Source organism: Neoarius graeffei, chromosome 8 (genome assembly GCF_027579695.1).
Source record: "Neoarius graeffei isolate fNeoGra1 chromosome 8, fNeoGra1.pri, whole genome shotgun sequence".
NCBI lineage: Eukaryota > Metazoa > Chordata > Actinopteri > Siluriformes > Ariidae > Neoarius > Neoarius graeffei.
In genome coordinates this window covers 80,891,179-80,918,385 of record NC_083576.1, presented here as the reverse complement: position 1 = coordinate 80,918,385, position 27,207 = coordinate 80,891,179, and the positions used below count along the sequence as shown (strand labels likewise).

The 27,207-nt window shown below is 41.3% G+C and overlaps 1 protein-coding gene across 4 annotated transcripts in view; it reads left to right on the top strand.

Moving 5' to 3' along the window:
* Positions 1-429: 429 nt before the first annotated feature.
* The window catches only part of si:ch211-266k8.4 (uncharacterized), a 142,916-nt gene continuing 116,138 nt past the window's right edge, over positions 430-27,207 (top strand). For 3 of the 4 annotated variants that reach the window (XM_060927074.1, XM_060927075.1, XM_060927076.1), the window contains exons 1-4: positions 430-537; positions 1,390-1,507; positions 5,885-5,997; positions 9,844-10,029. In XM_060927074.1, the coding sequence (XP_060783057.1) occupies positions 456-537; positions 1,390-1,507; positions 5,885-5,997; positions 9,844-10,029 (499 nt within the window). In that variant the 5' untranslated portion in view covers positions 430-455. The remainder of the gene's footprint in view (positions 538-1,389; positions 1,508-5,884; positions 5,998-9,843; positions 10,030-27,207) is intronic. The other variant, XM_060927078.1, reaches the window with a different exon arrangement.

Sequence of the window (27,207 nt, the reverse complement as noted above, 5' to 3'; positions counted from 1 at the left end):
CCCAGACGTTTACAGACTGTTGTAAAGAGAAAAGGGGATGTCTCACAGTGGTAAACATGGCCTTGTCCCAACTTTTTTGAGATGTGTTGTCATGAAATTTAAAATCACCTAATTTTTCTCTTTAAATGATACATTTTCTCAGTTTAAACATTTGATATGCCATCTATGTTCTATTCTGAATAAAATATGGAATTTTGAAACTTCCACATCATTGCATTCCATTTTTATTTACAATTTGTACTTTGTCCCAACTTTTTTGGAATCGGGGTTGTAGAAACATTACTGCTATATACTGTAACAAACTGAATCGTGTGAAATGCATACGATCCTAGTGAATAAGATATTGTATTTCAGCATACTGACTCTCTCTAAGGAGTGTTTCTTTTTTTTTTTACCACTTTCTCTTTCTGTCACTGATCCAGGAGAAACTGGGTGTGTCCTTGGCGCATTTCATCATGCAGTGGTTTCTGACTCTCTTCACCTCTCTCCCATGTTGGGACTCGGTGCTGGCAATCTGGGATCTGTTCTTGCTGCATGGTAATAACCTCACCAGCTGGGGGGGTGGAGGGTTGTTAAATGGAGCTCGGTTGTCGCAGACTGGTGTAACAACATTCTGAGAACTTGGCTTCAGCTCAAGCACTCAGAGGTTTCCTCCTGGTTGAAAGTTCCCACCGTTGTGCTCTTAAGCCCTCCAGAGTTCCTCCACGGGGTTGCTCTCCACCCTGACTGAGGAACTAACGGCTAAACAATCAAATCCAGGTATTTGGGCTGGCTGATCTCCCCTGGCTTTCCAAATATCCTGTTATCATTCTTGTTACTTGGACATGGTAGATATCTGGATGTGAAGCATCAGGAGTGGAAGAGATAAAGCCTGAAGGCCTATATCTTTTCTTTTCATGTTAACTATACGCTCATCTTATTTTATTACTAGTGTACAATTTTTAGAAATGCTGCCAAATTTCCTTTGATCCTATGCACTATTCCGTCTCTTGCTCGCCTTCACGGTTCTGTATATCTTTTAGTGTTATTGAAAGAGGTGCGGCCTCTGCGCCCGTGAGGCTTGGGGACAGGGGCGCGGCCTCTGCGCCCGCGAGGCTTGGGGACGGGGGCGCGGCCTCTGCGCCCGCGAGGCTTGGGGACGGGGGCGCGGCCTCTGCGCCCGCGAGGCTTGGGGACAGGGGCGCGGCCTCTGCGCCCGCGAGGCTTGGGGACAGGGGCGCGGCCTCTGCGCCTGCTATAACCATTTATCTATGTTTTGAATGAGAAATAAAATTATTATGGCTAGTGTTATTTTTGCGAATGCAATTTATGAATTCAACTTATGAACAAGAAATCTCTCTCTCTCTCTCTCTCTCTCTCTCTCTCTCTCTCTCTCTCTCTCTCTCACAGGTATGGTGGTGGTGTTTCGTGCTGGTTTATCCCTCTTCCAGCTGCTGGAGTCTCGTCTCATGAGTATGACGGAGGAGGCGGCCGTGCTGCCTGTTCTGCTGCGTGTTCCTGTAGACGTGTGAGTCTGCGCAAAACCAGCAGCGTTCAGTACTGCTACGTTAACTTAAAGGGGTACTCCAGTTTCAGTGTGGTGTTTTATTGCAAATGTGATTTAAAAGTATTGGCACCTCTCATCTCATCATCTGTAGCCGCTTTATCCTGTTCTACAGGGTCGCAGGCAAGCTGGAGCCTATCCCAGCTGACTACGGGCGAAAGGCGGGGTACACCCTGGACAAGTCGCCAGGTCATCACAGGGCTGACACATAGACACAGACAACCATTCACACTCACGTTCACACCTACGGTCAATTTAGAGTCACCAGTTAACCTAACCTGCATGTCTTTGGACTGTGGGGGAAACCGGAGCACCCGGAGGAAACCCACGCGGACACGGGGAGAACATGCAGACTCCTCACGGAAAGGCCCTCGCCAGCCACGGGGCTCAAACCCAGAACCTTCTTGCTGTGAGGCGACAGCACTAACCACTACACCACCGTGCTGCCCAGTATTGGCACCCTTGGGTTTAAAAAAAATTGGAGGGGGTATTAAAGTTGGCAAATTATCACCTTTTGATAAAGACCTGGTTTTTAAAAAGTAATGGAGAAGATTCTTTCTTCTGGGTGTGTCCCCCCCCCCCCCCCCCCCCCAGCTCCAAAATTAATGGCGCCCTTGGTAAAGATGGGTTTAAAAAGAGTTATGGAAAATGTCTTAAGTTAAACTCATGCTGAGAATGAGAGAATTGGGTTTTATTGGCTTTTTTTTTTTTAACTAAAATGAAATTATTTTTAAATTGGTTTAGAAACCCCTGAGCCAAGTGTTCATGGCTTTCCTAGCTCTTGTGCTCTTATTCCAGTAGTAAGCTCAGAGTATGACAAGAAGGAAAAGTGACCCTGTGTGTGGGTCAGTTATGCTGAACGTCACTACATGTGGGTTTCTTTGAACGGAGCGATAAAACGCTTATCACATTTCTGTCCTGGCATCTGTCAGACTTCAGCTTCAGACAAAGGAAAGGAGGCGGGCGTTTCAGCGTTAACACAGAAGTATTGTGTTGACGTAAGGCTTGCTATGGCAACCTGGACGTGAAGTTATTGCTGAAGCAGTGCTGGAGCTCTGACTCGTGAAAATCCCTCCGTGACGCTGTTTAAATCTGCTTTGATCCCCCCGTAACCTGTAATAATGGTATGATCCACATAATAACGTCATCGCTTGTCTGGAAAATATAGGTATCATGTGTACAAGTCATAAACGCTGCTCCAAACTTCTTAATCAGTAACTGTACAAACAAATCACAGACCAATTCATACAAAGTATTTTTAAAGAATTAGGTGTATTATTTGACTGTATATGCTTTAAAATGGCATACAGTCTTTCGCTACACACAGTATTTTTACCCTATTCTGTAAAGGGGTGTGTTTTTGTTTTATTTGTATTTTGAGTGTTTTTACTGATGCTACTTTGTGTTGCCTATTTGTTGGAAGGCAGTAGATAAATTAAACAACTAAACAAACATCTCATCTCATTATCTCTAGCCGCTTTATCCTGTTCTACAGGGTCGCAGGCAAGCTGGAGCCTATCCCAGCTGACTACGGGCGAGAGGCGGGGTACACCCTGGACAAGTCGCCAGGTCATCACAGGGCTGACACATAGACACAGACAACCATTCACACTCACATTCACACCTACAGTCAATTTAGAGTCACCAGTTAACCTAACCTGCATGTCTTTGGACTGTGGGGGAAACCGGAGCACCCGGAGGAAACCCACGCGGACACGGGGAGAACATGCAAACTCCGCACAGAAAGGCCCTCGCCGGCCACGGGGCTCGAACCCGGACCTTCTTGCTGTGAGGCGACAGCGCTAACCACTACACCACCGTGCCGCCCCACTAAACAAACATACTGTAAATAAATATTTGTCCCAGTCTGTCTAACAAATAGTCTGTCTGTCTAATTCTATTGATCTGTCTATTTTTGTCTACCTGTCTCTGACAAATAAGCCGTTTGTGTGCTTATCTAAGAATGTGTCTGTGTCTATCTCTTTATCTGTCTACCTGTCTGAAAAATGGTGTCTGCCTTGCCTTGCCTGCCTTGTCTGCCTGCCTTGCCTGCCGTGTCTGCCTGCCTGCCTGCCTTGTCTGCTACATTTTCTGAACTTTCCACCCATGGAACCTTTTTCTGTTAACTAAAATAGTCAGATTTTTTATTTGTTTATTTATTTTGGTCATTTAAGACTGTATTTCCAGAAGTCGTAACTTTTTTTTTTTTTTTTTTAAAACGATGATTTGTTCTTTACATCAAAATAAAATGGATAGATAATTCACACAGGACCCCAGTTTGAGATCCAAAACGTACAATTGGTGGCGGGTGGGGTGGGGCATCTGTCCATGTCTGTGCAGCATGCTAATTGGACTCCACATTGTGAGGAGGAATAAAGTAGAGTTGAGGAAGAGTGGGGCGGCACGGTGGTGTAGTGGTTAGCGCTGTCGCCTCACAGCAAGAAGGTCCTGGGTTCGAGCCCCGGGGCCGGCGAGGGCCTTCCTGTGCGGAGTTTGCATGTTCTCCCCGTGTCCGCGTGGGTTTCCTCCGGGTGCTCCGGTTTCTCCCACAGTCCAAAGACATGCAGGTTAGGTTAACTGGTGACTCTAAAATTGACCATAGGTGTGAATGTGAGTGTGAATGGTTGTCTGTGTCTATGTGTCAGACTTGTCCAGGGTGTACCCCGCCTTTCGCCCATAGTCAGCTGGGATAGGCTCCAGCTTGCCTGCGACCCTGTAGAAGGATAAAGCGGCTAGAGATAATGAGATGAGATGAGATGAGGAAGAGTGAGACATTTACATGCAGACATGCGCCTCCACAAAAAGCCTCATATGAGGTGAAAGAGTTCCTGTAACTGCTCCGGTGCTGACTTTGAACTCAGGAGCTCAGATTGGTCTGTCTGTCTCACTCTCTCCGAGAATTCCTTCAACTGTTCTGGTGCTGACTCTGAGCTCGGATCTGTCTCTATCTGTGTCTCACCGCGAATCCAACCATGTGACACCAAATCTCCATGATGGAGTTTATAAAAGAAAAAGATTTGAGCTGTTCTCATGAGGAGCCTTGTAAGAACGGTTTTCTTTCCTGGATTCCAGCCTATTAACATCTGTCCTGGTCTCCAGTAACGTTTAAATCTCATTTAGCTCAGATTAACAGAGTATAATCATGTCACACTGGAGACACAGCAACCGTCTCAACCAGCTGCTCTATAGTATACTGTCTGTCTGTTCTTCTCTTTCTCTTCATTCACATTTCTTTCTTCCCTGCTTACTTTCCCTCTCTACTTCTTTTATAATTTCTTCTCTTGTCTGTCTTCTTGTTTTTAGTTCTTTCACTTTTTTGATAGTTGTTGCATATTTGCAGTTGGCTTCAAAAGTATTGGCACCCTCACTGGGTGTGGTGTTTTTTTTTTTTTTCTTAAAGCCCTGGAAACTTTTTTTCAAGTCAAATTAGTTTTAAGAAGTTTCTTTCTTTTGTTCTCTGTTCCAAGGTTATTGACACCCTTAAGGTGGGTTTAAAAAAAAAAATCAGTTATGTAAAAATTGCTGAATTAGATTAATCTCACGCTGATAATATGGGTGCAACCTAACGTTAAAATGAAGTAAATTTATTCTAATGAAATAAAAATAACTCCTCAAAAATATTTTTCAACCAGATCTGGAGCGGACTCTACATTTAGAGTTGAATAGATCAACATATTTGTGTAAATATTTTAGAATTTTTTCATTAATTAATTAAGCAAGCTTTCACTAACTCGCTTGCTTTGTCAGTTTATTCTTCGTTGCTTTTTGGTCACTTTTTTATTTTTTGTAAGAACGTTATTATTATTGCTATTTATTATTATTATTGCTATTATTATTATTGCTATTATTATTATTATTATTATTATTATGTCTTTATTTTCAGAAGGTTAATAACTAGTTTAGCTCACGCTAGTCTCGCACTGGACCTTCAAATCTATCCGGGCTTGGAAGCAGCACCAAGTATGCAGTGGCTGTGTGTGTTTAACCTAATCTGCTTGTCTTTGAACCATGTGTTTGAATTGGACCTTCGTGTTTAGGAGCACAGCGAGGGCAGAAGGGCTTTGTGTTTGCAGTTTGTGATTGATGGTGTAATTATTGCTGCTGTTTGAAACCTGTTGACGTAAGCCACTGAACTCTCGCCAGCTCATGTCATGATGTTGACAGTTCCCGTTTCCCAGAGGAAACGTTACATGATGTCATCGTCGTACTATTTAGAATGACTGCTTTCATCTTGTGCACCGTCACCTGGAGTTTGTCTTCTGTCAGAAAAACAAGTGCTGTGATCTTGATTGTAATGTTGAGGTGTGTGTGTGTGTGTGTGTGTGTGTGTGTGTGTTCCAGCTCTCAGTACCATGTCCTGATTCCTGCTTTATGGAGAACAGAAGTGCAGGAGTGGGAGATCAACTGCATGAACAGCATCATCCTGGAGGAGACTGATGAGGGTCATGATACAGGTTCACACACTTTACTCTCGGGTTATTTAAGACTGTTGATAAGATAACATTAACCTTACAGACATTCACCTAACAAACTAATAGCGTGAACAGTATTGTGGCTCCTGCAGCAAGTAACACCAATATATTTCAAGAAAATTAGCAGCATCTATTATGTCGGCTGCATCAGTTGGTGCTAAACAGCCAAAGAAACGCACAGTGCAATTAAAAAAAAAAATCCATTTCCCTCATCTGTAGTTTTGCTATGGACAGTTGGTATTTATCCCTCTTTTAGGAACAAGTTCTGCCCTTCCTACATTGTACTGGCCCAGGATGGAAAAGCACCCAGACATAAACTATAGTTGGGATGTTGCCATCGTAAATAAACTCTATCCACTCAGTTCTTCTGTCCTTTGACACTGGGGGTCGATGTCACATGTGTTGCTCTGTGCAGCCGACAACAAAGCAGTTGCCGTGATTAGCTCATTTTGACCTAATTCCAGCAGGTCTGGCACTTGTGAGGGGGAGAAAAATGGTGCACCTTCAGTTTGTCACGAGTGGAGATCCTTGGATGGGAAGCGATTTATAATTCTAACTAGACTTCATTTCCGCAGAGAAAATGCAAAGTGTGCTTGCTGAGCTGTAGCAGAACAGCTATCATGCCAACATGCTAACAATTGGCATGCTAACAGTTAACATGTTAATGCTAACATGCTAATAGATAACATGCTAACAGCTAGCATTCTAACATGCTAATGATTTAACATGCTATTTGTTAAAATTCTAACACTTTTTAAGGCTAATATGTTGACAGCTATCATGTTAACAGCTAACATGCTAATGGCTAGTATGTTACCTTTTAGCATGCTAACATGCTGAGGGTGACATGCTAACAGTTAGCATGCTAACATGCTCAGGCGAACTCGCTAACAGCAAACATGCGAACTCTGCATGCTACCATGCTAATCCTAACATGTTAACAGCTCTCATGATAACATGCTAATGGTGAACATGCTGACAACTCGCGAGCTAACAGCAGGCATGATATCGTAATGGGTAACATACTAACAGCTAGCATGGTAACACGTGAATGCTTATATGCTAATTGCCATCGTGTGTGCGTGTAACATACCTGTCAACTTTGAGGTTTGAAAAAAAGGGATATTTCCCAGATTTTAACTCAAAATAAGGGAAAATTTCGGAAAGTCAGACTTTCCGAAAATTTCAGAAAGTCGGTAATCGAACTGACTTTTCTTCACAAAATTAAATTCGTCCTGCCATTTGGGCAAGTAGCGGCAATACACCTTTTTTGGTTTTGCCTCGCTCCTTTCTTTATTCATGTCTCTAGTCTCGCCATCTACTGAAACTCGCTCCCTGAGGAAAGAATTACAACCATGTTTTAGTTTTGTGAGAAGTTCCGAGCAGTGACCTTGGTCAGACCATAGATATACATAGAAGACTAGATGCCTCGTCCCCGTTGCCCGTCAACAAAGTCGAACATCCGCACATGGCGGCCATCTTACCTCAGACAGCTGGCTTACCCATTACATTGTGTTGGTAGCGATATGTACTTTTCAGATGACCGTAACTTCCTCAAATTTCAATAAATATTCAAACGGTTTGGTTTGTTATATAAAACAAGCAAACGGAAGTATGTATTTATGATATTAATGATGAATAATCATTTTATATTTTAAAAAAATACGCATAGCTTGGCGAAAATATTTCAGTATACTACAGACTGTAAGACAGGATGCATGCTGAAATTCCTATGCTGTGAGAAGCCTAACACTGCATACTTATGGATAACTGTGGCCTTAGGACAAATAACCATACCATTTATTTCAAATTTTTAGTGAAAATATTTTTACATGTGATAGGGCCGTAGGGGAAGCTAAAGTTAAATAAACAGCTTACTCACTTCTGAAACTTCAGAAATACTTCATCCACCTCAAAAACCTAATGCACTCACATCATAGCATAATAACAAATGTAAACTCACATCATAGCATAATAACAAATGCACTGCCCGAGTAAGTAATAGTATAAAACAGTGACAGCGACTCACGGTAGTTTGTGACAAAAAAAGCATTTAATTAATCACATGTGGTTATACTTCCAAGGATAAAAAGATATCTTTACATTTACAAAAAGAACATTCAAAGCTGATTATCATGTCAGTCAATATATGTTAGCACAGAAGATTGAAATTTCATTTGACTAGGCTCCAATGTGCAGTTAAAATAAAACTGAACATACTGATATAAACATCTACAATTAAAACAGACACACACATCAGCTTGTCATCAAAGTCAGTACTTTGATTTCCTGTAAATCATAATGTGAGTGCTGGGCTGTGCTTGCGTAAGTCTTCATACCCATAGGATGTCTATGTTCATACCCCTTGTCTGTGGTAAGATGGCCGCCCTGTGCGGACGTTCTGGAATACGCGGTGAGGAATCTCTAGTCTTCTATGTAAATCTATGGGTCAGACTAGCGCTATGGTTCTGACAGTCTTCTTCACAGACATGCAATTAAAATCAATGTGTAATTACTAGACCGCCACCTGCTGTACTGGAGAGGGCGGGGATGTTAATTCATGGCCCGACTTCCTGCTGTAAACTCCTGTCAGAGGTGCGTCATGAATTCTGGACCTACCGACTTTTATATAATGTGAAAATATGGGATATTTTCGGGAAAATAAAAAAACTGGAAGACAGCGGGAAAAACGGGAGGGTTGACAGGTATGGTGTGTAAGTATTCCTAATAAAGTGGCCATTGAGTTGAAGTTGATTTGCTGTCAAAGTCTCAAATGAGCAGATCCTTGCCAAATGCATCATCACCTATGGGGGAAGGGAGGAATGACTCAGTCAAGCTTCCATTGATTAGCGGCAAAATGGAGAAAAAATGGACGGATGAAAGGCAAGACAAAGCCGAGTGCGGGTCAGAACCGATATCGTGTGTGATGGTGATTTGGCCTGAGGTGCCGTATGAAGTTTGGTGGATGTGTGGTGAAGTGTTACTGAGCAAAACTCCATTCATTTGAATGGGGCCAAAAATCAATGGAAGCCTATGGAGGTAAAAAGAGATGCGTGAAAACCAAGGAAAAGACAAGTGCAGGTCTCGCATGAGGGGATGGATCTGTGCAGGGGCTTAGCCTGAGGCATCAAGTGAAGTTTCTTGAAGTTTGGTCACTTGGTTAAAAAAATTGATGGAGAGTGAAAGTTTTTACCTGAAACACCATTCATTTTCAATGGGGCCAAAAATCAATGCAAGCCTATGGAGGAAAAAGGGATGAGCAAAAAGAAAGGAAAAATGAGTGCGGGTCAGAACCGATTGCATGTATGTGTCGGGGGAGTTGGCCTGAAGTATCATATGAGGTTTGGTGCATCTGCGATGGAGCGTGTCCGAGTAGGACGATTCGATTCATGAGCCTTATTCATTCTCTATGGGGGGAAAAAAAAACAAAAGAAAAACAACAAGAACAAGAGAACGGGTGCGTTGATCCAAAAGCTGTATACAAGCACACTACACCACTTCGGGCCAGACGTCTCAGAGTTGGAACGGTGTCTCTATCTCGAACGCCCTAGGAGGAGTAGTGGATCCAAAAAACGTGTCGGAATAAGGCAGAATAAGTAAACTTAAGAACAACAATAGTGTGCTTGCCTTTGGCAAGCACACTAATAATCTCTTTTACATAAGAAGGGGAGCCAAGTCAGATTTGGTCTTCACATACCATAGAGCTTATTACTTGACTAGAAAGAATGCAAAGGAATTTGCATTCTTTATTTCTATATATTTGCTAAATATATTCTTTTTTTTTTTTTAAAGATTTTTTTTTGGGCTTTTTCCACCTTTATTGGACAGGACAGTGCAGAGACAGGAAAATGAGCGGGAGAGAGACGGGGAGGGATCGGGAAACGACCCCGGGCCGGAACCGAACCCGGATCCCCGGATCCACGGCACGGCGCCCCACCCACCCGAGCCACGACGCCCCCAAGCTAAATATATTCTTAACCTGCCGTTTCAATGCAGTGTCGGCTGCTCTTCTAGGTTAGTTACTTAATTTATTACCAATTTGCTGCTGGGATGAGTTTTTAGATTTTTTTTTTTTTTTTTCCCTTTAAAGTAGTTAAAAGTAGACGGGCCTTTCTATTTCATAAAATCGGTAAAATTTAGTTCCCTCTGAAATGTGGTCATTGTGATGTATGTTTATTTCTGTAATATCTGACAAAATATCAGGCCGTTCTGTTCTGTGGCTGGGAAGTTATTTAATTTGAGGGTGATTAAAGCAAATGATGTGCATGAAATCGTTCGCTTCACGCAGTCAAGCAGACTGAGGAAGTCCGTGTGTGCGTGCGCGCATGCTCAGGTTTCCCTTTGACCGTGCACTGACAGTTCCATCATTCTGTCGCTGAACGAACAGCTGATCACACCGAGGTGCTCGCCGATTGCCGAAATTTATTAGTTTGGTCCTGCGTTTCCTTTCCTTCCTATATAACGTCTTTTCTTCTCGCTTTCTTTCCGTTACTGTAGTCGGTCTTTCACGTTTCATTCACACACTCGTGTCCTCCATTTTTCTCTTCTGTTTCAAATTTGTATCCCACAATGCCTTGCGTGAATAGGAAAAGCCCACCACGTGATGCGATGCATGATGTAGTATCTTGAACCGTGAAGCAGGAAAAAATAGCAGAGAATTTAGGGCCACATGGGCTAAAATTCATTAATTGTTGTGTTTGTAAAAAAAAAAAACCTAATAAAATTGGAAGTCTGTGATTTCAAATTCAGTAGCTTTTGGTCCACTAAACAAAAATCATTGGGTGTCGGGGAAAATTCTTTTTATGACCTGAACGTGAAAAATCTGAAAGGCGGTCTACCTTTAATGGCCTGGTAACGGTAAATCAGTCTTCCATTCCTCGCACCTACTGTCCTGGTAGATAAACCAGGTCTACCAGTAACTCCAATGTCATTAAGTATGTGACACCTAAGAGTAAGTCCTCTACTTACCAACATTCACTCACTGTAAGAATCATCAGAATCTGGAGCACTCGATCTGATGAACTGAACCTTACTACGGTTAACTTGACCTCATTCAAAGCTGTTCTATTACATTACTACTGACATTTTAGATCTTACAAGCTATTTATGACCCTGAAAACTCTAGAACTTTTAAGACTATTTGCCTCAAGCACAATACTTCATGTAGCCTTACACTACCTTTAACCTGCTGCTATTGATTTTCTAATTTATTTTTGGTTTTTTTTAGTTATATTATGGGCCTGTAGTAATTGGTCTACCAAGGCTGTTGCAGTTACCCTGCCTTACATTGATTGATTGTTTTTTTTTTCTTATATTTAACAATTATTCCACAAAATCGGCGGCACGGTGGTGTAGTGGTTAGCACTGTCGCCTCACAGCAAGAAGGTCCGGGTTCGAGCCCCGTGGCTGGCGAGGGCCTTTCTGTGCGGAGTTTGCATGTTCTCCCCGTGTCCGTGTGGGTTTCCTCCGGGTGCTCCGGTTTCCCCCACAGTCCAAAGACATGCAGGTTAGGTTAACTGGTGACTCTAAATTGACCGTAGGTGTGAATGTGAGTGTGAATGGTTGTCTGTGTCTATGTGTCAGCCCTGTGATGACCTGGCGACTTGTCCAGGGTGTACCCCGCCTCTCGCCCGTAGTCAGCTGGGATAGGCTCCAGCTTGCCTGCGACCCTGTAGAACAGGATAAAGCGGCTAGAGATAATGAGATGAGAAATTCGATAAATTAAAAACTTTTCTACAAAACGTCCGATGAAATCATTTCCGCTTAGAACGTAAACAAACCGGCTAAATGAAAGGAGCATTTTGTGAAATAATAATTCTTGAAAAATAAGACATTCTTGCCATTAAATACATTTTTTTTTTTTTTGCGTGTAAAAAATAAAAAATAAAAAAAGGGGGGGGGGGTATTTTTTATTTTGTCCTCAACTGGTTCAGCAACACGTGCCGGCATTTTGTTTTTCTCTACTCACGGTACATGAGCTGATATCTTTTTAGTAGAGTAGCCAATCAGAGCGTGCGATTGCTCATATCCAGTGAATATGGATAGAATAAAAAGTTATCTGGCGAAGCTAATAAAATAAAAAATCTGAACAGCTTGTTGAAGCACATGTTTGGAGGCTCTCCGGCTATCTAAATGTATGTGAACAAGAACTAAAAAAGTGAGTTTTTCATAATAATATCCCCTTTAAGTGGATTATTATTATTTTTTGGCCCCTAGACACAAAGCCAACACTGAGGACGGAGGGCTAACACAGGTTATACCATACAGAGAGTGCCATTTGTGCTTTTTCTCTTTACCACCTCATCACTCTCACACAGAATCATCACTTTCTCTTTCACCTCCTCTCGTTGAGGTAATTACGATCTCCTGTTTGTTGCCTGCCAGCCTGTGATTTGAACAGATCACCGGTATGCTCTTCTCTGTCTGGCATCTGTGACTCAGAGCCTCATATTTTAATGCAGGAGAAACTCCCAGGAGCTCCGGCTGGGGTTAGGATCTTCAGGGAATTATGCAACGTGTGTGTGTGTGTGTGTGTGTGTGTGGGGCGCTCCTGGGCAGAGACAGCATGACTCATGTTGAGTCATCCGCCCTCTCCATCATTCTCTTACTAGTGTAATGAGAGCATACCCAGAGACTGTCAGGGACACACACACGAGCAGTCGGTCATCATGTGTGAAACACTTGTTGAACAACCACAGCTCAATTTAACAGCGTTCTTCACATCCCTGCTCTGTTTTTGTCATCGTTTTGGCTCTCTTTCTCTTCTGGAGAGGGCAGATGTTTGGTATATGCAGGTGTGGTCAGATAATCGAGTCCTCCCTAAATAATCAGCTCATTGGTTTTGACCTGACCTGAAATTAGAGGCTACAGATGAGTCATGTTACAAGGTGACTCCATAATAAGACACAGTGACGCAGCTTGTTAGTAAAGAAAGCCCGTTTATTTGATCTCCTGGGTAAAGTAATAAGGAATAAAACACCTGCTGAAGTGCTGTTATGGGAAAATAATCAACGATGGCGTGGTGTGATGTGGCCCAGTCAAGCAGGTTTACTGTTACTGTCCCCAAGCACACTTGGAAATGTTTTATTCTTCTTATACTACACCAGTTTACAAATGCATACTTGACTATAAATTATTTTTTTCTTTATCTTTAAGGTTTTGGAAGGTCCATGAAACACTTTGGTGCCTGTTATCACTTGTGTTACAGCAGCTATAGCAGCCATTCCTTCACCAGCTTTGCTTTTTCCCCCCTCTCTTTTGAAGTTAATACTTAAAAAAAAAAAAAATCGCAGCTTGTCATGTTACTGGAAACCATGGAGTGTAAATTTCTCGCCGTGAAGACTTTCTCATATTGCGGGGGGGACAAAACTTACTGACACTGGAGACTCCTTCAAAAAAAAAAAGTTCACCAAATCAACGATAACCTGTTTCTAGTCTGTTTATGTGGAGCCTCTGCTTTATGAGTCCCTGTATAAGCTTACTATACAAACAGTAACGTATTTGATTTAGGTTGCAATAGAGAATTAATCAACACCTGACAAGTCAGAATTGCGAATTCAGCAATGTTGTAGTATTTATTTTATACCTATGTGTTCTTCATTTGCATATTTTGTACTTATTTCATGTTGAAACGTGTACAGTATATATTTTTCTTTTACAGTGTTTTGTTACAATTTGTTAGCAAAGCTGTAGCTGAACAAAATACCAAACAAGTATCATGTAGTGTGTGTAAAAAAAAAAAAATTTAAATAAATCATTTCAAATTTGTTACTTATAGTGCTAGCATAAATTCTGCTCTCCAGATCAAGGTGTTTTGGGGGAGTAAAGTGGATGGAAAAACCTGCAATCTGGCAACCCTGCACTCTTCATTAACCAAACATAGTCATGCAAAGTAATATCAAAATTAAATTGTCTTTAAAAAAAAAAAATCAATCAATCCAAATCCCTGCTATTCTGACTGGCTCGTTTCCTCTGAGGTTGTATCTGTTTGGAGAAATTATCATTTCTGAAACATGGGAGCTTTTATTAAAGGTAAAAATTTGTGTCCTGTGACCATTCAAACCCCTTTAAGTAACTTTCCAAAATGTAACCAAAATGCTCTTTTAAAAAAAAAAAACTAAAATAACTTTTTTTTTTTCGAATTCCGGTTTCCATCAAATCCTGTGCTCTGATTGGCTGGCGAGCGGGTCCGTATCCTACGATACGGATCCCGGTTATGGACCTCTGGCGACTCGCTCGTTCACAACAACAAACGTAGCATTTTTTTGGTCAACATTTTATCTCTTATAAATAAGATTTATTTATAAGATTATCAAAAATCTTGAAAATTTTTGCCAGCATTTCTTAGTATAATAGCATTAATTTTACATCATGGATAGCGATAACGACAGTGTTCACAGCAAAAGCGAGTTTTACTACCCTGAGGAGGAAGAAATAAAAGAGAACATTTCAGGAGAAAGCTAAAAACCTGTAACTTGCTAACGCTGAGCAAAAACATGGCTGAATCCTGAATGACTCAATTTTGTATAAATGAAGGCAAAATGTAGTGGTTTTTTTTTTTTTTTTTTTACCCTGCCATGGAAGTGCACTTGTATACCGAGCAGGAAGCCATTTGCATTACAGCCGTGAATGAGGATTAAAAATGGCGGCTCGGTTTTCCCTTTCGGGCACTCTCGTTTTCTGTTAGAATTTGGTAAAGAAAAAAATAAATATATTATTTACCAGCTTAAGGTCGGTCCGTATGGTGAAATACCGTGACCTCGGCCTTGAATACTGACCTCGGCCCAGAAGGCCTCGCTGAGTTCTTTCAAGACCTCGGTCACGGTATTTCACGATACGGACCGACCTTAAGCTGGTAAATAACATATATGTATGTTAAAAAAATATATATATATAAACAAACACACTAACAGTGACCTCCATGTTGCAAAAAATGACATGGTAAAATATCTTGAAGATCATCAAATTATATCTAATAGCTCTTATTATACATTTACAATAAATTAAATACCTTCTTATTAAACTTTTGTTTTCTATTTCTAGACAGTGTTTAGTAATTTCAAGCTGGATATCATCTTGGAGGATATTTCTTTGTAATTTTAAGCACTTATTTCTAAAAGCTAATTTGCTGGTTGAGGAGGGAAAATTTAAAGCTTGAAATTAGTAGAATCTAAAAATATTAGTTATTATAAATCAAATATTTCACAAGTTCTCATTCAAAATAATTTTAGTTGCTATGATATAAATTTGAGTGCATCATCTTATCAAGAGTGGATTTTATTTTTTTTGAGAATGTGTTTATCAATAAATGACAGCATTTATTGTGGTCATTTATCAAAAGGAAAATTAATGTTATTTATGAATATGAATACAATATACAGTGGTGCTTGAAAGTTTGTGAACCCTTTAGAATTTTCTATATTTCTGCATAAATATGACCTAAAACGTCAGATTTTCACACAAGTCCTAAAAGTAGATAAAGAGAACCCAGTTAAGCAAATGAGACAAAAATATTATACTTGGTCATTTATTTATTGAGGAAAATGATCAAATATTACATATCTGTGAGTGGCAAAAGTATGTAAACCTTTGCTTTCAGTATCTGGTGTGACCCCCTTGTGCAGCAATAACTGCAACTAAACGTTTGTGGTAACTGTTGATCAGTCCTGCACACCGGCTTGGAGGAATTTTAGCCCATTCCTCTGTACAGAACAGCTTCAACTCTGGGATGTTGGTGGGTTTCCTCACATGAACTGCTCGCTTCAGGTCCTTCCACAACGTTTCCATTGGATCAAGGTCAGTACTTTGACTTGGCCATTCCAAAACATTAACTTTATTCTTCTTTAACCATTCTTTGGTAGAACGACTTGTGTGCTTAGGGTCGTTGTCTTGCTGCATGGCCCACCTTCTCTTGAGATTCAGTTCATGGACAGATGTCCTGACATTTTCCTTTCGAATTTGCTGGTATAATTCATAATTTGTTGTTCCATCAATGATGGCAAGCCGTCCTGGCCCAGATGCAGCAAAACAGGCCCAAACCAGGATACTACCACCGCCATGTTTCACAGATGGGATAAGGTTCTTATGCTGGAATGCAGGGTTTTCCTTTCTCCAAACATAACACTGCTCATTTAAACCAAAAAGTTCTATTTTGGTCTCATCCGTCCACAAAACATTTTTCCAATAGCCTTCTGGCTTGTCCACGTGATCTTTAGCAAACTGCAGACGAGCAGCAATGTTCTTTTTGGAGAGCAGTGGCTTTCTCCTTGCAACCCTGCCATGCACACCATTGTTGTTCAGTGTTCTCCTGATGGTGGACTCATGAATATTAGCCAGTGTGAGAGAGGCCTTCAGTTGCTTAGAAGTTAGCTTGGGGTCCTTTGTGACCTCGCTGACTATTACACGCCTTGCTCTCGGAGTGATCTTTGTTGGTCGACCACTCCTGGGGAGGGTAACAATGGTCTTGAATTTCCTCCATTTGTACACAATCTGTCTGACTGTTGATTGGTGGAGTCCAAACTCTTTAGAGATGGTTTTGTAACCTTTTCCAGCCTGATGAGCATCAACAACGCTTTTTCTGAGGTCCTCAGAAATCTCCTTTGTTCGTGCGATGATACACTTCCACAAACATGTGTTGTGAAGATCAGACTTTGATAGATCCCTGTTCTTTTTCAATAAAACAGGGTGCCCACTCACACCTGATTGTCATCCCATTGATTGAAAACACCTGACTCTAATTTCACCTTCAAATTAACTGCTAATCCTAGAGGGTCACATACTTTTGCCACTCTCAGATATGTAATATTGGATCATTTTCCTCAATAAATAAATGACCAAGTATAATTTTTTTTTGTCTCATTTGTTTAACTGGGTTCTCTTTATCTACTTTCAGGACTTGTGTGAAAATCTGATGTTTTAGGTCATTTATGCAGAAATATAGAAAATTCTAAAGGGTTCACAGACTTTCAAGCACCACTGTAAGTGCTATGGAACAAAATGCCAAAAAAAAAAAATAATAATAAAAAAAGATTGTGGTGATATTGGTGCACCAGCAGGATCTACAGGTGGCCCAATCAACTTGAGTGCTGACGTCTGTTACCCCTTGACTTTGAACCCCTGACTTTAGGGTGGGTTTTTTTGTTTGTTTGTTTGTCCCCCCCCCAAAAAAAAAAAAATCCAGAACAGATTTGTCCAAGATGCTGAATTTACTGGTTGGTTCATTGAGATTTGTTGTTGTTGTGGTCTGTAGTCTGGATCAGATCCTGAATGGTGTTCACATTTCTGTGCACCAGTGCCGTCTCCAACAGGAAAACCAACTTCTAAACACTGACATGGTTCACGATTTAAAGCATAATATAATCACTGACATGAACACCATCCCATTTTTAAGTCATTAGTCAGTTTGATTTGAAACACTTTGTGGTAATCTGGGTGTTTGTTTGTTTACTGATAGGAACAGTCTGTGATTTGTACATAGTCCCAAAGCAGCTTCACAGAAATCCGGATATAAATTAAATTCCCTAGTAAGAGAAAAGTGATGAGGAAAACCTCCAAGAAGGCATGAGGAGGAAACCTCCGAAGGAAACCCAACCTCTTGTGCAGTTAGAGATCATAATGTCAGTAAAAATGTCCCCGTGTTAAAGTCTTGGTCCTGTTTAGTGATGATAAACTGACTTTTTCGAGAAAGCTAGAAATCTGGCTCTTGTATTCAATCATCACAAAACATCTGACAGCAGGTGCTTCCCCATCTACTCTCTCTCTCTCTCTCTCTCTCTCTCTCTCTCTCTCTCTCCCTCCCTCCCCCGGCCTGCTGTAATGACTGAGCTTCTTCCTGTCAGAACTGATGTTTATGTCGCTGTGCTGTCAGAAACCTCCCTTTCCTTTCAACACCTCGCCTTTAATGATTAATGCTTAGCAGCGTGTGTTTTTTGTTTTGCTTTTTCTCCTTCACCCTGTACTAATTAGCCCATTAAATCTTTAGTTCACTTGTAGGGCTTCAAGAAAACGACTGAAATAACAATCAGGATGATTGGTTTCAGTTTTATTGCTTTATTCATCTCATCTCATTATCTCTAGCCGCTTTATCCTTCTACAGGGTCGCAGGCAAGCTGGAGCCTATCCCAGCTGACTACGGGCGAAAGGCGGGGTACACCCTGGACAAGTCGCCAGGTCATCACAGGGCTGACACATAGACACAGACAACCATTCACACTCACATTCACACCTACGGTCAATTTAGAGTCACCAGTTAACCTAACCTGCATGTCTTTGGACTGTGGGGGAAACCGGAGCACCCGGAGGAAACCCACGCGGACACGGGGAAAACATGCAAACTCCGCACAGAAAGGCCCTCGCCGGCCATGGGGCTCGAACCCGGACCTTCTTGCTGTGAGGCGACAGCGCTAACCACTACACCACCGTGCCGCCCCATTGCTTTATTTTTTTAAATTTAATTTTCTCATAGTGTTAATTCACACATTATAATAACTGAATCCTTCAGTCGTAAGTCTTCAATCTAAATAAGCTGCATTATAAAGTTGCACAAATCCTTTAAAGGAGCAGTGTGGGATTTTTTTATTTATTTATTTTTTCCTCTCTTGAGCCTCCTGCTGCACACAGGAAACTGCAGCTGTAAAACTGTCAAGATCCTTTTTAGGAAAAAAGTAAAAAAAAAAATCCATTGTTGAGAAAATGGTGCACATCACAGTATCATAGTAAGAAATAAAACGCTTAGGGATGTAATGTTAAAGGAAAATAATCAACCACTAGGTCGTGTGATGTGATCTGAACTCGTATCATTTTCCTTTAACAGAACGTCCTAGTGTGTTTTTTTTTTTTTCCCCTCCCCCCTCTTACATTGCTAACTAATGTATATTTATTAAGGACTGTTAAGTTTTATCCAATTATAGTTACATTGAAGGTTGTGGAATGTCCATGAAACAAGTTATTTCCCATTTTCACTTACATTATAGGAGCTATAAACGGTCGTTCCCTCACCAGCGTTTCTTTTTCTTTCTCTCTCTAAGTTAATAAGAAAAAAAAAAAATCAATGTGTCATGTTCCTGAGAAACTTTAAAGCATCAAAATATATGGCTTCCAAGAGGCGCAACAGAAAAGCTTTTATCGCCTCATCCAGAGATCACAGGTTCGACTCCTGATGATGCCACAGCCATCTGTGGGCAGGAGCCTCAGGGAGGGGTGATGTACTCTTTCTCCCCTGTTAATTACGGTCATGCTGTCTGTGGTGTGTCATACATGCAGAAGTCGGCGGATAGCGCTTTCCTCCGAGCGTGTTACACTGCCGTTCAGGTTGGTGTCGTGCCTCGGAGGAAGTACGTGATGACCTTCAGCCTCCCTGGTTGGTAGCAGTCATGTGATAGGAATTGACTAAATTAGGGAGGAAACTGTAGAAATGTTGTTTTTTTCTTTTAAGTAACATATTTTTTAAATTTATTTTTTAAACTTTTTGCGCTAAAAACTGCCAACAGTGCTGCATTTACGTAAAAAAAGGTTTGATTTTCTTTACATTTATGTCATTGTTTTTAAAATGTGATTTGCATTTTAAAAAAAAACACCTGAAATTGAGAAGCTTTTAAAAATCTGTGGAAAAAAATTATAGGTTTAATAATTGAATGCAAAATTTTAACATCAGTTGGCAATTAATAAAAAAAAAAAATCCATAACTTGGAATGAAATTTTCATTACCATATCTCGGAAAAGTGACATTTATCATGATTTCAGTATCAGCTGGTCATATCGCACCAACTTGAGCACCTGCCATCCAAGTATTTTAGACCCAAATATCTAAACTGACACTGATACAGGACCTTTTCCCCCCCAATATAGGTAAGTTTTAGTGTTGCTCATCTGGTGACTTTGAAATCTGCGTATGCAAAGACACTGTTAAACATTTTGCTTCTAATCGTGCAGAATGACCAGATCAGGCCTTTTCCACTTTCACTGTTCTGCCCCTGAGCAGCGATTTTGCTGAAGCCTTGTGTTTTTAGTAACTTGAGATCTCCCACTGGACTTCCTTAATCAAATAACATCTCGGCGCCTGTTCAGCAGATACGCCACAAAATCTGGGACTATTGCAGATTGGCACTTTTTCACAGAGTTGTGTTTTGCAGTTTGTCCATATGGGAGACACTTTCAACGGAGATGTCCAGGATTATTCAGTCACAGTGAGATGAGGGAGAGGGAGAGATGGGGATGGACAGGGAGAACGAGAGATGGGGAGAGAAATGGGAGAGAGAGATGGGGATGGACAGGGAGAACAAGAGATGGGGATGGACGGGGAGAGCGAGATGGGGAGAGAAATAGGTGTGCGAAAGAGAATAAGATAGGAATGAATGGGGAGAGAGTAGCAGAGATATGGGGAGAGATGGGATGGGTGGGGGAGAGGGAAAGATGGTGATGAGTGAGAGAGATGGGGATGGATGGGAAGACATAGATGGTGAGCGTGAGAGAGAGATGGGAATAGATGGAGAGTAAAAGAGATATGGGGAGAGATGGGGAGAGTAAGAGAGATGGGGCTGGATGGGGAGAGTAAGAGATATAGGGATGGATAGAGAGAAAGATGGAGAGAGAGAACAGGAGATAGGGAGGAGAAATGAGAGGGAGGGAGAGAGGAATGGATGGGAAGAGAGAAATGGATGGGGAGAGTAAGAGAGAGAGATATGGGGATGGATAGAGAGAAAGATTGGGAGAGAGATCAAGATGGGGATGGGTGGGGGGAGAAGGAAATGGTGAAAAGAGAGATGGGAAGAGAGAAAGAGGGAGAGATGGGGAAGATGGAGGGAGAGAGAACAGGAGATAGGGAGGAGAAATGAGAGAGAGGGAGAAAGGAATGGATGGGAAGAGAGAAATAGATGGGGAGAGTAAGAGAGATATGGGGATGGATAGAGAGAAAGATGGGGAGAGAAGGGGAAGGCGAGATGGTAGAGAGAGATGGGGATGGGTAGGGGGAGAAGGAAAGACGATGGGAAGAGGGAGAGATGGGGAAGATGGAGGGAGAGAAAGAACAGGAGATGGGGAGGAGAAATGAGAGGGAGGGAGAGAGATGGAGAGGGAAAGTGAGAGACAGACTGACCTCCAGATTCACTGCACTGAGAGTCGATGTGACCCTAAAACCAGCTCAAAGATGTTCAGGACTGAAGGTTTCTCTCGTTCTTCAGTTCTCTCCATCATTCAGGTTCTGTCACATAACTTCAACTTGCTTTAAAGTGCCATTGTACGTACGTTTTAAAGAAATGCTGTGTCCTGCAGCAGGGTTTCATTTAGCTACATGTTTTCCCAATCTCAGGAACACAACCAATTATTTATTTTTGTCTTATTAACTTCAATAGAAAATGGAGATGTTGCTGTAAAGAAAATAACAGGAACTAACTTGGGTGACTGTAAATGATGATAAAACACATGGTGCTGCTGTGGCATAAAAGGAATAAAGCACTCGGAGTGTGATGTTGGGAAATGAATCAACTTTGGTGTGGTAACAAGTCTGCTTTATCACGCCACACATCACATCTTTGATCATTTTTCCAATAACATCTCATGATAGTGTGTTTCTTTTTATTTATATTTTTATGCCTCCGCCACCGTAAGGTGCAGGAGGCATTATGTTTTCGGGTTGTCTGTGCGTGCGTCCGTCCCGAAACTTTGTGAACACGATATCTCAAAAGCTAATGAAAGGAATTTCACCAAACTTTCGCCATTTGTGCGCTTTGGGACAAACATGACCTGATTTTAGATTTTGAGGTTAAAAGGTCTAAGGTCAAGGTCACTGTGAGGTCAAATGTCTGTCCGGAAACCTTGTGAACACAATATCTCCAAGGCCAATGAAAGGAATTTCACCGAACTTTCACCATTTGTGCATTTGGGGACAAAGATAAACTGATTAGATTTTGAGATCAAAAGGTCTAAGGTCAAGATTACCGTGAAGTCAAATGTCCATCCCCAAACTTTGTGAACACCATATCTCAAAGACTAATGCAAGGAATTTCACCAACCTTTCACCATTTGTGTGCTTTGGGACAAAGATGGAAATGATTAGATTTTGAGATCAAAAGGTCTAAGGTCAAGGTCACTGTGAGGTCTGTCCGGAAACCTTGTGAACACGATATCTCCAAGGCAAATGAAAGGAATTTCACCAAACTTTCACCATTTGTGCATTTGGGGACAAATATAAACTGATTAGATTTTGAGATCAAAAGGTCTAAGGTCAAGGTCACTGTGAGGTCAAATGTCTGTCCAAAAACCTTGTGAACACAATATCTCCAAGGCAAATGAAAGGAATTTCACCAAACTTTCACCATTTGTGCGCTTTGGGACAAACATGAACTGATTAGATTTTTAGGTTAAAAGGTCTAAGGTCAAGATTTACTGTGAGGTCAAATGTCCATCCCCAAATCACAACTTAATAAGGCGTGTAGTCTACCAGGCGGAGGCATCCCCATCGACACCGTTGGCGTCGAGTTCTATCTAGTTTACTTATGATGCAATGACATCACAGTGAGTTCTTGTCGATGTCTGGAGAACCTGGGAAAAGGACCTTTAGGTAGGGTGGGGGTGTGTGGGTGTGTGAGAAAAATGGAGGGTAATTCAGGACAGATGTTTTGCATAATCTGCAACTTAAATGATCCCAAAATCATCTTATTCTTCATCGTATCCTTTTTCACTTCTCTGTCTGTTACTATAAAGCAAGATTTTCTTCTTTCTCAGTACGATGTTTTCTCGGCGCTATGCTGCATTTGACTAGATGTTGTAACTCATAATTCCCGAGCTCCAGAGAAAACTCTCCCTCGATTAGGGATTCCTGATCGAAAACTCGGGACGGTCTCCTCAACTCTGACTTCTTCCTTCGAGTTCCTTGGAGCTCAGCAAACCTCATCACCAATCAACATGGCAGCTCACAGCGGGAACAGTAAATAAAGTAGCGTCAACCTACAGCCAGACAAACAGTTGACTGCTTTGAGAAGGAAAATATTAAGAAATCACTTCTCGCAGTTCTCTGGCTAGCCTGTTGTTAACAAAAGACAAACATTCCTCGTGTTTTCTGTGAATAATGAGAGCGAGGAAGATTGAAGAAAATAAGGCAGGCTCTACGCAGTGCCCCTGATCTGTCCTGCTTTCGTCATGCAGCATAAGCAGCTTAAGATTTTTAGATCCTCTCCTAAACAATGTCGAGGTCTTTTCTAGACTTTTTGTGCATTGAGTAACAGCTGTGTGAGGCATCTGGAGGAGGAATCCGCTTGAACACATGCTGGATCAACACACCAGGCTGCACAGATACGTATATGGGAGAAAACCAGGGCCTAATGGTTAGATGAGCAGCTTTGGGACCGAAAAGTTACTGGTTCAATTCCTTGGACCAGCAGGAATGGCTGAAGTGTCCTTGAGCAAGGCACCTAACCCCCAGCTGCTCCCCAGGCTGCTCTGGGTATTCTGTACGTCACTCTGGATAACAGCGTCTGCCAGAGATGGGACCAAGTCACACGTGCAAGTCTCAAGTAAGTCTCAAGTCTTAACCTTCAAGTCCCAAGTAAGTCCCAAGTCCTTTTTGTCTTGGGCAAGTCAAGTCAAGTAACAGGCTATGTCAAGTCCTATAATAAGTCAAGTCAAGTCACCTTAGGCATATTGGCGTAATTTTAGCAGCAGAATATGAATTTAATACATTGAAAAGGCAATACATAAGTAAATGTCAGTAAACATCCCTGGCACATGTGCCCAACCTGTTACGTAAATATTTGCATTTTAAATACTCATGTTCTGTAAAATACATCATGGAATAAAACAAAACAGTAATAATGTCAGTTATTTATTGATGGCAAAATTGATTGCAAGATTGAAAGCCAACTAAGTTTCTCACATTGTCATCAGCCAACAAGACAGTCTGGCTATTGTACACGAACACACTTACACGAATTTGTACTGCTCATGAACGTGTACATGTTCACAAGCTGACCATTAGCTTAACCCTGAAACAGAACAACAGGGTAGGAAGCTGCTTATGTTATTCAGCATCACGACTGCAAAGTGCACAATCAACTTACTACTACTGATATACAATATCATTAAACTTGACGTAACTACATTGCTTACCAGCATTCACATAAGAATTTCACAATAATAAACTGAATCCCTAGCTACATCTGCAACGGCTAAAATCCTCCTACTGCTCACTCTCGTGGCTAACATTGGCTAACGAGGAGTTTAGCTGCTATCACCAAATAACAGAATGGATCTTCAAATGCCGGACGAAATTGGAGGTCGTGGTCTCAAGTCTTAACCTTCAAGTCCCAAGTGCAAATCTTGCACTGCGCCGTTCGTCGTTTACCTTCTAGGCAGTAGCCCTTGAAGCCGAAAGTGATTACTCTTGGGATGGCTGACATGATGATATGATGTGAAATCTGTGAACACATCGTGGCATGGGGCGTGGTATATAGCCCACGCAGAGAGCGTGCCTGATGGACAGGGCGGTGACAATGCAACAGCAGTGCAATCAAAATTACTGAAGTATGTGCATATTACATTTTATTTTCACAATAAAAACATGATGGAAATAACACTCAAGTCATCATGTGTCAAGTCAAGTCCCGAGTCTTAAACTTCCGAGTCAAGTCTCAAGTGTTTTCATGTTTTGTCAAGTCACAAGTCATGAAAACAGTGACTCAAGTCGACTCGAGTCCAAGTCCTCAAGTCTCAAGTCCCCACCTCTGGCGTCTGCTATAAATACCATTTAATGTCGCGTGTGTGTATATTAGGACACTACACAGTTGCGCAGATATGGAGTTTATCTTCAAATGGTGAACATGTTCATGAGTGAGCTAAGCGAATGAGTGAAATATTTTCCAACACGAGAAGATAAGCTTCATATCTTTTGTACAACTGTGTAATTTTCTTTATTATATGGACACCTCCAAAAAAAAATTACGCACGTTAATCAAAAATATTAATTTTGAACTGGTTCACCATTTTGACAACACTCATCTCGTTAGCAGGAAAACACTGAGGTGAGACGTCATCAGAGCGAAATATCTGGAATTATTATACACGCAGGACACTCCCCCCCCCCCCCCCCCCCCCCCCCCCCCCCCATGGAATACAAACATGTATTCTATTCCCAAACAGGTATTGATGGCATGCAATATTATCATATCACTTATTCTCCGTATGTTACGCCACTCTCCCCAATACAGAATAAGCGTATAAGAATATTGTTATAATATTGCACGTTGTCAAGACATGACCTCACATGTCAGCGTTCATGCAAAGATCCAATGGCAACTTTTTCTGCTGCGCATGCGCACAATCATTTCTCTGTCAGCCAGGAAAGAGAGAAGAGGCTAATCCAGTGTTGGGTTTAAGCACTAAAGAAATAAACTGAAACTAAAGATGCGTTGAACGCCCAAAAGGCTACCAAAACCTCATTAGATATTCTTCACGTGTATTTAGAAGAGGAAAAACATACCAACGGACATCAAAAAACTGGAAAAGAGACACATTGGAGATGTAAAACCTCTGTGGTCGTGAATGACTGTGACAGTTTGTAAAAAAGCATGGCTGACAGGTTTGCTTCATTAAATAGAGAAGATTTTGAGAGAATTCTGGCTGCAAGGTCACTCCATTGCGTGTAGCTGTCAGTTGTTGATTTTAAAAATAACTAAGTAAATTACGCAGGGAAATGAATACTTAAGTATGAGTGAAAAATACTGTGGTGAAGGTAACCGGACTGCCGCGCTAACAGCACCAAGTGGCAGGTAAGCTCGCATTGGCCTTCAAGAATGCAGATATGAAGAGGATGGATGGATGGCTGGCTTTTTTCGTGGTCTATCAGATGTATTCCATTCAGCTACTCGTCTTCGACTCATTCCATATCGTGCTAGCTGAATGAAATGTATCTGATATACCACTCAATGCCAGCCAATATTATTTAATTATTATGCATACAGGACACTTTTTCGATGGAATAAAAACATGTATTCTGTTTCATTCATTTGGTTTGATAGCATGCAGTATTGTTAGCATATCGCTTATCCTACGTGTATTACATCACTCTACTCAATGGAGAATGAGTGTTGAATATGGTTTACGATATTACATGGTTGTCAAGACAACGTGACGTCACATGTCGGAGACGTAAAACTTCCACGCTGGCAAGCGACTGGGACAATTTGTAAACAAACTCGTCTTTGACTCGTTCAGGATCACGCTAGCTGAATGGAATATATCTGATATACCACTCAACACCAGCCAATATTATTTAAATATGTCACTCAGATCTGTGATGTATTTCATATGAAAAATGCAAGTTTTTCAACACGAGACGGTAAACTTCAGATCTTCAAGCCAATATGATTTTATTATATCGAGACATTTACAAAGTACCCAAATTAATCAAAACAATTCATCAATTTCCTCATGAGTGACATTTGACACGGTTTTGGTTCTCCATGTCCTGGATGGCGCTCGTATGAAAAATATGAGTGGCGTATTTCCCAGTAAAACACTTGTCTGTCTATATAATGTATACTCCTTACAGTCAAAAACAAACAAATTCCATCATGATGCTAAACACGTGTTTTGTTTATGACAGGGTTTTTTTGGTTTATTTTATTTTTTTAATAAATTGCTTTGGAGATTTTGTGGTGAGATATGCCAGTTATTGATGATGATCATGATGCGCTAACTGGAACGTGAATGCTAAACTAGCCAGCTAAGTTAGGTTAGCAAAGAACAAACTCACCGTTGCTATGGTATCTTTTGATCAATATGACGGTAATGAAATCTAGAAGGCTTTTAACTTGCTAGTTGCTTCCACTGCCTATAGTAAGCCACAGTAGAGTCGTGGCGTAGCAAGGAACAATGGGCCTTGTTTATTAATAATGTAGTGAAGTTATTTAATGCAAACTTAATAAACTGGTCAGAAGGGCTGGCTCAGTCTTGGACTGTCCTCTGGACTCCATTGAGGAGGTGGGTGAGAGGAGGATGTTAGCCAAGCTGACCTCTATCATGGATAACCCCTCTCACCCCCTACATGATGCTGTGGGGTCTTTAAGCAGCTCGTTTAATAGTAGACTGCTACACCCACGGTGTAAGAAGGAGAGATACCGCAGGTCATTCATACCTACTGCTGTCAGACTGTATAATACCTACAACTTGTAACGTAGCACCAATAACCTGTTTGTCGTTATA